The sequence below is a fragment of the Pollicipes pollicipes genome, unplaced genomic scaffold (assembly GCF_011947565.3).
Source record: "Pollicipes pollicipes isolate AB1234 unplaced genomic scaffold, Ppol_2.1 Scaffold_6686;HRSCAF=7923_pilon_pilon_pilon, whole genome shotgun sequence".
Taxonomy (NCBI): domain Eukaryota; kingdom Metazoa; phylum Arthropoda; class Thecostraca; order Pollicipedomorpha; family Pollicipedidae; genus Pollicipes; species Pollicipes pollicipes.
The window spans coordinates 26,746,609-26,758,988 of NW_023596921.1; the positions used below are offsets into that span (position 1 = coordinate 26,746,609).

The 12,380-nt window shown below is 47.9% G+C and overlaps 1 protein-coding gene across 1 annotated transcript; it reads right to left on the minus strand.

Annotated features, from left to right (window-relative positions):
* Window positions 1-10,595: 10,595 nt before the first annotated feature.
* On the minus strand, window positions 10,596-11,865 carry LOC119107073 (uncharacterized). Its single transcript, XM_037230430.1, has 3 exons — window positions 11,729-11,865; window positions 11,358-11,493; window positions 10,596-11,086 (listed from the first exon to the last, which is right to left on the minus strand). Exons 1-3 carry the CDS (start codon window positions 11,814-11,816, stop codon window positions 10,906-10,908), a joined length of 405 nt encoding a protein of 134 aa, XP_037086325.1. The 5' UTR covers window positions 11,817-11,865; the 3' UTR covers window positions 10,596-10,905.
* Between the last annotated feature and the right edge of the window lie 515 nt (window positions 11,866-12,380).

Here is a 12,380-nt window from a genome sequence, read left to right on the forward strand (position 1 = left end):
GAGCAAAGAACATGAAAACGGCACACCATGTAAGAAGTCACCCCCTAAAACTGTCAAACTGATCGAGCTAGCTGTCCGAAGCTGGCAAAGTGAGATCATGGACCATGAATGAATTTATCACGGAACAAGAAACATGCACTAGCTCGACGAAAAACATTCAGCCACCGAGCTATCATGAAGCTGCAAAGACTTCTGCTAGAAAATAATTTTTCCAAAGCTGCAATACTTAAATGCTTTTATCAACTTTTATACCGATACAAATTGCTCGAGAAAACGCTACATCAGGAACTGACCTACTTTAAGAGAAGATAGCCCATGCACCTAAGAGGTGTAGCCTCAAGAGAACATGCCACAACGTCACCGAAACGTTGGTGAGGGATGTCCTACCGGGAGTGTGGCAGAAAATATTGTGGGGGGGGGCATTTCTGTGGTGGGATGTGTGCGTTGCTCTGCTGCCACATTGCTGCTGGTTGTCGGTGCGTTGCCGACTGCTGCCGTCACGCCTCCTCACAAGAGCGACTTCGTGTTGAGGAGCCCATTGGTCAGCGCGCGAGTCAGATGATGCTAGCGCACGACTCGGCACGTTGTGACTCCGGTGCACCCGGCATCAACCCACAATCATGTGGGCCGCACAGCTAGGATGAGGCGGGTGAACTGTATTGTGAAACTACTATTGTGCAGTGGAACTGTATTGCCGGAACGGTGGGTCCGGCCAGGCACCATGAACGGCTGTCTCTCCATACGTGGCTGTGCGCCCCTAAACTCGGTACACCACCTCCATACTTTAGCTGATGATGTTATTTAAACGGGGCAAACCCTCGGCCTTAGCTGATCCACACGGACTTTATGCGTTCGGCACCTCACCACACTCACTCCAAGGATACGCATCCGTTGGGGCTCTCGTCACCCCACTCATTCTTGGCTCGCACGCGGGTGGACCCCCCCCCCCCCCTGTTTTGTCCACCACATTGGCAAATTATAATGATATAACCCTTTAAAAAATAATTATGATTGCGTGCGGAGGGTGCAACCGTATAAATCTCATACCACTCTCACAGTGCCATCAGCCGCAACGCAACATGGTTGTCGGCCTACAGCATCAAATCATTTTAGTTGACCCGCTGACCAGGGTCTTTTTAAAGGGCAAATAATCACTGGCAAATTTCGACACCGCTGAATTTGTTGTCATGCTGACAGTTCGACATAGCTTTCATTTCGGATTTTCTTGTCAGACCCAAGTAATCTTCTATATAACCAATTATAGACCCGGACTGCAGAATGAGGTCAGTACGATCGTGAGAACTAGAAGAGACTACTGTTCCTAGATACAGAAGTCGAGACAACTAACAGCAAGTCCAAGACATCGCTGTACCGGAGACCAACAGCAGCCGGCCACCACCTAAACTTCCAATCACACCTCAAGGAAGGCCTCGGGCCATGCTGTAAGGATTACCCGGAAGCCATCCTCCTGACCATGCTCGGTGACCGTGAGGAGGAGATCCGTCACAAAACCTTGGCTAGAACTGTTTGATACCGAGGCCAGGAATGTAACGAGGTGTGGTCGTACCTGTTGCCCGACAGGAATTTTGACGCCATCAGCCACAGCGATCACATCGGTTGGTTGGTAGAATGTGTTACCGAGTCGCCATTCACCGCGTCACTGGGTGTCACAGAGCTGCAGACTGCAGGTCACACAGACCGCAGTCACTGGGTGTCACAGAGCTGCAGACTGCAGGCCACACAGACCGCGGTCACTGGGTGTCACAGAGCTGCAGACTGCAGGCCACACAGACCGCGGTCACTGGGTGTCACAGAGCTGCAGACTGCAGGCCACACAGATCGCGGTCACTGGGTGTCACAGAGCTGCAGACTGCAGGCCACACAGACCGCGGTCACTGGGTGTCACAGAGCTGCAGACTGCAGGCCACACAGACCGCGGCCACTGGGTGTCATAGAGCTGCAGACTGTAGGCCACACAGTGACCCCGTGCGCAGTGCACACATCTGCTGTAGAATGACCGAGAATGCGACACTGGCGGAACTTACCCGTTCTTGGGTCCAGGCAGGATTTAGTTTTCGATTGATGTGTTATCATTATTTATGAGGCACGGACAGCTGTCGTCGTTTAGCGTAATTGACGTTATCGGCATTGTCTTGTAATCGCATGATTTTCACCCTTGGCCCATGTGTTTGTGATCTTTTATATCATTAGTGCACACAGATGTGATGACTGTTTAGTTTTCGGCGTTTTAGTCTGAAGAAAGGGAAAGGCTAGAGGTGACGTGTACACGCCAGGGCTGCTATACGGCGCCGACTTACGGAGACCATCTGTTCTTTAACAATATTTATATAAAACCACAAACGAAGGCACAATGTGTTCGAAAAAAACATTAGCTTAACCCGTAGCTCGCAGCTCATATGTCTTTTTAGCACGTTCCTCCTATTGAATTACCTAGGTCAAAGTCGCTTTGTGCACAAAGTTTACCTTCTTAGATAAAATGAAATTCATGCTAAGTATATAGCAGGTATTCGATACATCGCTTTTGTTGGAGGAACTTCAATTCGACGCTGTGATATTTGTGGGCATGAGCCCCTCGTTTCACACTTCTAACCGATTTTCCTTAAAGTTAACCTCCTGGTGTTCCATCCATGGGGTATAAAACCGATGCATGGGCCTCAACAATCAGCTGCGCTTGGTGCTCTGGTTATTCTTCTGCTCAATAGATGGCGATGCCAGTAGGCGCCTGAAGATCCCTGCCGTCTGTGTTGAGAACCAACTTAATGATGCATGATAAAGTACCACAATTAACTGTCGTGTACAGGGTGCATAGGAAGGACCTAAAAACAGCAATTCAAAGTTTAAATTCCACTGCATGGTGAGGGTTCGGAATAACAGTGTTACCTCACCTTGCTACCCCACCTACGACAAGAGACTGACCGCGACGAACCCGTGTTGCCACTGAACATGACAGCACAAAAAAACAGCGCTCCTCACGCCATCAGCTACAACGAACCGGTCAAATCTCACCCACAGGACCACTACGTCGCGAGCTGACACCGTAATTGGGCTACGTCGCCGACCGGAATGCGCTTATGTCCTCCAAATACGACGAGGATGTGAATAATGCACGACTACAAGCCACACTGAGCAGATGAACATGACAGCAGATGCACCACCAGGTGGGCTCATTCTCATTACTGGCTTGAAGGCATAGCAGTGAAGACATCATGTTCTTTAGAAGCGTTCCAAAGGATGAAAGGTTCCCTGTACAAACATGTACAGGGAATTGTGTTAGCGGGGGATTCCCGAGTTTGCTAGTGAAACTGGACCTCTAGAACACCGGAGATGCACGGCACCACCGTGTAACGACCATATCGACTGATGACTCTAAACGGCGTGACTACGGCAGATCAATTCCCGAAGCACCGATGACGTCATCTTAAACTGGACATGCTGCGAGGTGCTCAACGTCGATTGGCACCACTGCCAGCACGTTTGGTAGAGCACGATTTCTTGTGAATCCTGACCATAACCCTCCATTTAACCCTTTGAGTCACTTCATAATTCTACAGGCGCCCTGATTTACAGCGTAAATAGCATTGAGTCTACTGATCCCTTTTTCATACGGGTTTTAGGGACAAGAAGAGAAACTTTTTAGAAGCTGTGCTGTCTAAATTTGAAATGATTTCCTCACAAACTCTGCGACCACGCACGGTTTCTTGCCACACTATATGTTCGACAAAATACCACTATCCCCATCAGATTAACGTAAGAATGACGTAATTTTCAACTTGCACAAAAAGCCGGGAGAAGGGCGTCGACACGGCTGAAAATAAATAATATCACATTTGACTTTGTTCGACAGGCAGAAACGTATAAGGATTTTGTCATCCTTACTTTTCTACAGCATTGCCTTCTCGTGCCAGCTGACTTTTCTACGCCCGCCCACCGACCAACGAGCCCGCCCTGAGCTCGTGCTAAGTGCGTCTGAGTTACGAGGCCGGCGTCTTTCTGCCATACTATGCACGAATACGTTCCAACGTGTCCTCATTATCTTGTAGAACAGCATCGTCAAAAATACTGACCTCAGCGTACAGAGCATGACACCACCGAATTTGAGTTGGTTCCCCGGAGCCGGGCTACGAGTGGTGTTTCCATGGCGATACGACGAATCCGGGCTACTTCAGGAACTGGCGTGCATCGGTTATCTTGGAAGTGACGTCAATTATGACGCACGTGTGATATTTTCACCCGGAGCCTGTTCTACGCCAAGCCTCACGCTTAAGTGGTGACATAATTGAATAGGCGAATTTGATAAATAGTGCTATCACATATATTTATGTTTCACCACTGGGGTAGCGAAAAAGCCAATTTCTGGGGAAAATATCCACGATGGTCATGCCCTCCCCCTCCTATCGTGCTCATGTCCGTGTCACATAATGCACAGCGAATCCTCGCCGTGGAAGACTTCTCCTACAGAGGGATGACGTCACTACTCCATCCATTCCCAACGGTACTGTCGCAATGATACAATGGCTGGAGTTAATATACAAAGAACATCACGCCATTTGTTTGAAAATATAAATAATGATAGCATTTTTGACAAGTCACGCTTTTTTGCCGACATTGAAGGAGTAATGCTTTTAGTGAACTTCACTGATTATCTCAGATTATGTTTTTGGACCTGGTATGGACAACTGTGCCCATGGTAATGTCCCGTGCTACTGCTACATGTAAAAATCTGAGCAAATGTGACGCAATAGCTAGTTTTAAATTATAGACAAAAAGCATGATTGCGCTGGAAGCATAGACGCGTTACGTGGATTTTCAAAGTGTGTACATGGCGTCTAAGGTCAAGGTTTTTAGGTCAAGGTCTCTGCATGTTCAAACCATTTCGAGCACGAAGCTTATGACCACAGGGTGTGGTTTCGCAAAATGACTGGGAGGGGGAAGGCTGAGCGGTGATGAATTATCAAAACTGCCCCTAAATGATGCCAACAAGCAGGCTCATCCCCAGATTTTGCCCACGTTCTTTCCAAAGTTGGGGAGGGGGTTTCAGCTCCATCCTAACTCATATCTTATCAGGTCATTATGTCACGTGCCTGCCGTCAGGTCGTGGTTGTAAGATTGTGCGCTTCGTTAAGAAAATTGCCGGTTGCTGGTGCCTTCATGTAAGTATGCCTCGTTGATTTGCAAAGAAACCAATTGGATCCAGAAACCAGGGGCTGGTGTTATGAAAACAACTAATCGTGTCCAGAAACCAGAGGCTGGTGTTTTGAAAACAACTAATCGTGTCCAGAAACCAGAGGCTGGTGTTCTGGAAAAACCGGCCGGCCGGAACCAGGGTTCAGGGCCTCGTCTTCATGAAAGGGAAGTGGTAGCCAAGAACCAAAATTGGAAATCAACTATACGTCTACTGGAAATTTCAACGATATTGGGGCGGCTGGATATTGGAATGGTGTATCGCAGCTGGACCACACAGTTTTCGCCTTTGTTGCCGGCTTGGTCACATGCCGGTATCGTGACTTGAACCACGGGCTGGGAGCATCAACTCGGACAACTCCACCTCCACCCAGCTTGGTGCAATCTAACTGGCTCAGAAAAGTCAGTCAGGGTGGGTTTCTGGTGGCCTCACAAAACTGCGTGAGCATCGTCGGGGACTTTGAGAACATGTCCAACATTTGCATAGGTCATGCTACAGACCACCAGTAACGCACAGTTCGCCGCCTGATAAAACCGCTTCTGGAGAAGCAGCCCAGGTTAGGCCGGCGGACTGCTCGCAAGCCGGTGATAACTAGGCTGCACATACGGCTCAGGTGGCTGAACCAGGCGAAGGTGGACGCTGCAGCATTGCGGCGGCGAACTATCAAGTTGATCGCCATCATCAGGTTCATTCGCGACATCATCGCGGAGCTTGAAGAAAGCGAAGACGTTGCCGAGCTTGTGCCTGAGTGTGCAGGTGAAGCAAGGCGCTATCGACGGAGGCTTCAACAGTGCAATTATTATGGGTTGTGGAAGTGTTACGTTTGTGATCTCGGGGAGTCAAAACAGAGCCAAACAGCAGGAGGGGGGGGGATGCATGGGCGGAGCTGGCGCCCAAGTGGGGGCGAGACTGGAAGCTCTCCATCCCCCACTGAATAGAAAACTACACCCTTGCTCAAGTTAATAGATTGAGTGAGCCTGGATAGCTACTGAAAAGCGTTCCACATGCGCGTGTGCTTCTTTTCACTGCATGTCTTTGACTTTCTAGACAATCAGAAATCGCCCTTGGAGAGTGTCCCGTACGACACAAACGCTTCGAACTCTGACCATAATCAAAGTTGGCAAAGATCGATCTAGTGATGAGAAAAGCATCTGCATTTCCATTGGGTATCTCTGTATACCTAAAGTTTGTCAAAAACTGGCAGATAGCATGCTTCTAACCGCTGAAAAATCCATGTATCTCCAAAAAATATTGAAGTCGGCTCGTATTGTAAAATATTGTTCGCGCGACTAAAAGTAGGTGATTCCATGATCTCTGAAATCGGATTTTTGAAGCAAAACCAAGAAACAATTCAAAATAAATATGTGAAGTACTGTTCAGGGGGTAAAAGGCATTTCCATGACCAATGAAATCCGGATTCGAAAAGAAAACCAGATTTCATGATGCCATGAAAACTAGTTCCAAGCCTCAATCACAAAGTCCACGATCGCTAGGCGATCTTAACAAAATCCGATCTTGCTATCCGTGCGACCCGTGAGCCACGTGCGCCAGCAATCGATCGGGAACTGGCCAATATCTCCTCTTTAGAGATCGGTCTGTAAAACAGTACGCTATCTTCTAAACATTGAGTCAATAATACTGCACTTTACTACGGCAATAATACTACCCTTTTAACCGTGCTGCCAGGTCCTTTTTATGTGATAGGCTTGTCTCATATTGCTTATGCGTGCGTGCGTTTATGTGTTTCACTTTTCATATTATTACCCTTCTTTCACCCTCATCCTTCTTATCACCCACTTTCACCATTATCACTTTTCGTTGATTTTTTTGCCCGACTGTTTTATCTTTCAGGCTAATGACACTTCATAGCCACCGATGTATGTGGAGTGTCAGCTGATGTCAAATACAAATTCAAATGGATGGACAGATAGCCCATTTGATGCGACCGCAACCAATATCCACCCAAATTGTGTGCGCTCTTCCAGTGCTGTTGTGTCAGTCATGAAATATGTAAAACATTGCAAGTTCATCTATTTCAGCGATTAAAAGAGCATAAGACTGCTGGACTCAGGGCCAGACAATTTTTAAGTCATACTATATGTATTCTCATGCGCAAACGCTAAACATAAATGCATTTCTGTTTGTTTTTTTAACTCTAAGGAGAGAGAGAGAGGGATATTCCAATGTGAAGATAAAGCATGTTCTTGTGAGTTCTTAGTCGCAGCTACCCGTATCTGCTTAAGCCTTGTTTGCATCCACATGTCGACGACACACATCTGTTGTCACCTTGCTGGTCTCAAGACGCCGCGACAGGCGTCTTGCTGACTGAAGTCTTGACGATATAATCATCCACTCATTGCTATTGGCTGCCCAGCTGCTAGACATTCCCTGCGACGATTGAGATTATATCGTTAGCATTAGCTAAAACGGCTTAATCACCAGCTGGCGCTCTGCTCGCTTGCACGGCCACTCCGACCAGTCTACTTGTGGCTTTTGTCTTGCTCTTATAATCAGCGTATTCACGGAAGCAGTCTTTCAGACCGACGTCGGACAGAGCTCCCTGGCAGTCCGATGGATGAGGGCTTGGCCTCCATATAGATCCTTTTTTCTAGGGGGAGGGGGGGGGGTGACGGCCCGCACGCTGTATCGTGGCGGTGACTCTGCGAAGGGCCTGGGCCCTGCACCCAGACCTTTCGGCCATGAGTTCAGTGGTCTGCCGGTCCTCAGTTTGCTCCCAGGGGCAGCTGCGGAGCGCGGAATTAGGGGCGTCTATGGCCGAAACTTTGCTTCGTAGCACCCCTGCGATTTCCAAAGTCACCGCCACTACACAGTACGTAGGCAATCGATGCAGATGGCTTTCTAGACCGGCTTTGTAATCGCCAGATGCTTGCCTTTCGATCCCAGTCTAAATGCAGCTCAGCGAACCTAAATTTTCAACAAAGGCATCACCTTAGGAGGGGACGTCGACCCTCCTGGATACTCGTGCGACGCCGCACACATGTTTACCCGCTATGTACATCTACTCGCAAAGACCAGCGACAAGCTTCCTCGAGGTTTTGGTCTGCGTTTAATCGCAGGCGCGTCGATGGGAGTTACCCCAGAGGAAACATGTCGCGTCGTCAAGCACCTGAGCCCTGTAGTCTTGGCTTCCTCCGACATCCTACAGCGCAGCGCACTTACGATATGCAATTTGATCTGCACCTTCGCCGAAAAAAAAATATTATTTCAACTGGGAATGTTCATGTTTGCACGAGACTGTTTTTACTCAGCTACAGTAGCTGTGAGCCGCCGTAATTGCCTGGTCGGTTCGTAGCCTGCCGGTGTTGTTCGCCAGATAGTGCAGAAAATTTGACTTCACCCACCGGGACTCTAACCTCGATCTCTGGAATGCCGGTTCATTTTGTTAACCATTGCACCTTAGGTGCCTAAATAAAGCGCATTCTACCGCCTTTGATGGTTGCTATTTCTAAATGGTAACTATGTTATGGGGACTCTCATAGCTGGGAATCATTATGTTTGACGCAATTGGCGGCATTCCAGAATTCCGGAGATCCGTGCGTAATCCCGGTGGGTGGACTCAAATTGTTCGTTCTAGCTGGCGAACAATATAGGGGACAATCAATTTAGGCTAATCAAAGATGGAGAAGTTGAACAAAATAAGCCCCACACAATTAGGGATATTTGACTCATGATGGTTGAAGTGTAAGGACAATTATTCAAGGCCAGGTCTTAGTTGAAAGCAAATAATCGGAACTTCAGCAAAGTTGATGACCAACAAGAATACCACGTTGGGGATGAGTGTACTGTGCAAAACGTGTCTCTCTAAAACGTGCTAAATCCCAAAAGTGTGCACGGACGTTTGGAAAGCCTTGGAGAGCACAGTTGTATCGACTTTGACATCGGTGCCAGTTTGTCATTTCGACACATTCTTGGGTGATTCCAGAACAATGACATGAAGCTTGTGTGAGATGGTTCCACGTTGAACAACTGACATGGATTGCACAAATTGCTTCAGAAATGGTCGGGGACCCAGAAATGTGATGACGATACCATTAACACCACCACCAAAAACTACCTTGCAGAGCCAGCGCGATAGCCCACGCTTTCTCGCCATAGCAGGCGCTTAACCCCCGCCCTGATAGGGAGGAGTGGGAGTTCGACGCTAACCCCTAAGGTTTTTTAGAATGCCTCTCCGGCATGCTGTCCAACCACGCCAAAATCTTCAGTATTCTATGAGTCATCTCTTGCATGTGTTTCGACAAAAAAAAAATGTTCCTAGCCTTTCTGGTTTCCGACCAGCGGCAGCTGTCGAGGAACACTGCACAGCGATCTATGACCGACGCGGGAGGCGAGCTGCAATTGACGATGCCGCGGAATGCGCTCGGCGGGCTGATATCGTTACATTCTGAGTTACGGAGTCTTATATTACAAATACAAGCTTAAAGCACATACAACATATGCGCCATTGCACTCAGAATGCAGAAGAAGCTGGCAAGGTTAGGTTTCGTGTCACCAAAAGGTGAGATATCTTATGCATGATATGAAACTGAAAAAGTGCGAGTTTCTGGAAAATTTAGTCTTTGACCTGGCATAGCCGGGTCAATTGTAACCCTAACAAGAGGAAAATAGTACTTATCACAAGATTGAGACAAATTGGTGGTATTGTCTCCTAAGCTCTGTCTTCATTACTTTGGAAACGTTGGTTCGGATATTTCGTTTTAAATAGCATGACAGTGTTTATAAGGCGAGCGGACTGTAGTGCATCTTAACGATTTGATTCCACTTTCCTTGCGCATTTCAGTATATTGGTATGAGCGCCTCAGGTAAGCACACCTTCAAATGTGAGCAACAAATTTTATTCGTCTCGCACCTGAACTTGTGACTTAATTTTGCGCGGCTTTACAACAGGTGACCAATGAAACGCTTGATATAGGTATTCCTTCCTTTATTGCAGATGTACATGCGTCGTGAACGTACCCTTGCACCTTGTTTTGGAAAAGATTGTCCTGGTCAGTTATGCCATTTTTTCCGGATAAAAGGCTGAGTTGGGGAATAATTGTGAACGCAGCTCGCGTTAAAGACTGAAAGTCCAGTACCTCGGTGCTTCCGACCCGTCCTTGTTCATCAGATCATAGTTATTTTCATACACAAGCACGTCGTTTTCAGAAAGATCCAGCCGCAGGCATGTCACTATTCGACCGCTGAGGGCAAGCAGCTGGCTTGATAGTCATGGCAATTCTAAAGCGTGTAAAACCAGACTTCCGAATTCTCTAAAGCTTGACTGACTTCGAAAAGAAACATTCTTCAAGATAAAACTCGCTTTTCGGACACGTACCACTCCCCACGAAATGAAACCAAATCTATATGTATTTTTTTCATGATGCGCGATTCGATGAGACAACAGCGTGCAGTGCCTTCTTACATAAACAATTATTATGCATCGATGGTAATTTGCTGACACTACATCACCGTTAAATGAGAAGTGAAAATCGGTAGATTGTCGAGATACGAGATCAGGATGTTTAAAGCATCGGGCAGCTCGGACGCTAGATACAGCGCTCTTAATACGCGCAGCCGTACATCTTTTTGATAAATTAACACGTGATATCACATTTTAATCAAGCATATAACTGAAGCTTATTTGCTTCTGTATAGCTTCTTTGACAACCACAGCTGCAATCCCAGTCTCATCTGAGGCCTCATCAGAGCAGGGGATATTTGTGCGCCGGCAGCGGCACAAGTTTGCCGTCCACGTAGCGTTTACAGACAAGGCGGGCACAGCAGTCGGGAAACTCCTTCCTCCTGTCTCGCCGAGCCTCGCGGCAGAACAGGTTGTTGGCCTGCAGCTTCTTGAAGTCCACCTGCTTTTGCACCGACGGACACCTGCAAAAGCGAAGTGTTGATGAAGGCAAGCCAACAACCAAAAACGCTGGCTTTACGGGACGAGTATGTTGACAAACGGCATAGTATGCAGGGCTGCTTAGAGCGAAGACAGTTTTCCTCAACGTCCAACGGCCAATTCATGAAAGATAAGCAACGCAAGTTGTAATAGTATTCTCACTAAAACAATATCACAGCGTGTTCCTTTTGTCCCATAGGATGACCTGTGACTCTGCATGACTTTTCCTGTCGAGATCCAAACCGTCAAACTCACTGGAATCTGGCAATGTAGAGAACGCCCTCCTCCTTGACGCAGTGACTCTGTTTACAGCCAGAGAATGGGGAGCTCCATACGTCCCCTATGTTGAACTCCTTGTCAATATTGCTGTCATGACATTTGGCGTCGTCATCTGTAATATGCATGTCGACCCCGCGTCAGATAAGATCATTGGTTGGAGCGGATCACGGGTCATATCGATGGTCAGAATTTATCACTCACTGTCCTCGTAGTCAAAATATCCAACACATCCATCTTGGTAATACGGCACTTTCCTTGCTGAAAAAGTCAGTCCAATGTTGTTTTATGCTCATCAGTTGAGCAACAAGCAAAATGAAGAAACAGCATCTCTCCAACCCGAACCTCACCTCTGCCAACCGGGAAGCGAAGGTATCTCGGATACTCTGCACAGCACAGCTGCACACAAGCAACAGCGATGACCAGTAGTTTCCACATATTGCTGCCTGAAAGTGTTGCACTAGTCCACTCTCGTCTGCTGCCTGGTCTGGCCACCAAACGCTGCTGTATGCAGTTCCCAGCGGCCGGCTCGCTATATATGCGGCACCGGATCGTGACGTCACGTCGCACAGGGCCGGCTGTAGTGTGGGAGGCCCGCGAGAAAATCTCTCCAGCGCCGTTTTTGACGGCGTGCATGCAGCGATTACGGTGCGGTCATTCGGGGAGAACATCGTTGGAAGAGTGCTTTTCTCGACACCTTGCCTGACGCCCGGCCTTCGGGCACCGACAAGGCGACGGGTCCGTCCCAGTGGAACCCATATGAGATCTGTGGTAAAACCAGCCGGTCGACCATGCTGAACATGCCGGATGGGTTTAGAGAGGTAGGCGTGAAGTGTGGGTCAAGATGGTACACACTGCATTAGTTTTGAGAACCATGACGTCATGGTCAGTGCATTGCAACGCCATGGAAAAGTCACATGGTGACTTAGTCTCTTCTATGACTTGTATTAAAAAATGCAAATACGCACTTTTCAATAAGGCCTTGCGGCAAAAATATGCAGC

What these genes read in the sequence shown, in the direction of transcription:
- LOC119107073 (XM_037230430.1), bottom strand. Translation starts at nt 11,816, where the DNA reads ATGTGGAAACTACTGGTCATCGCTGTTGCTTGTGTGCAGCTGTGCTGT. An exon ending in TCGCTTCCCGGTTGGCAGAG is followed by an intron (nt 11,494 to 11,728) that starts GTGAGGTTCGGG and finishes TGCATATTACAG; the next exon opens with ATGACGACGCCAAATGTCAT. An exon ending in CTCTACATTGCCAGATTCCA is followed by an intron (nt 11,087 to 11,357) that starts GTGAGTTTGACG and finishes TCGCTTTTGCAG; the next exon opens with GTGTCCGTCGGTGCAAAAGC.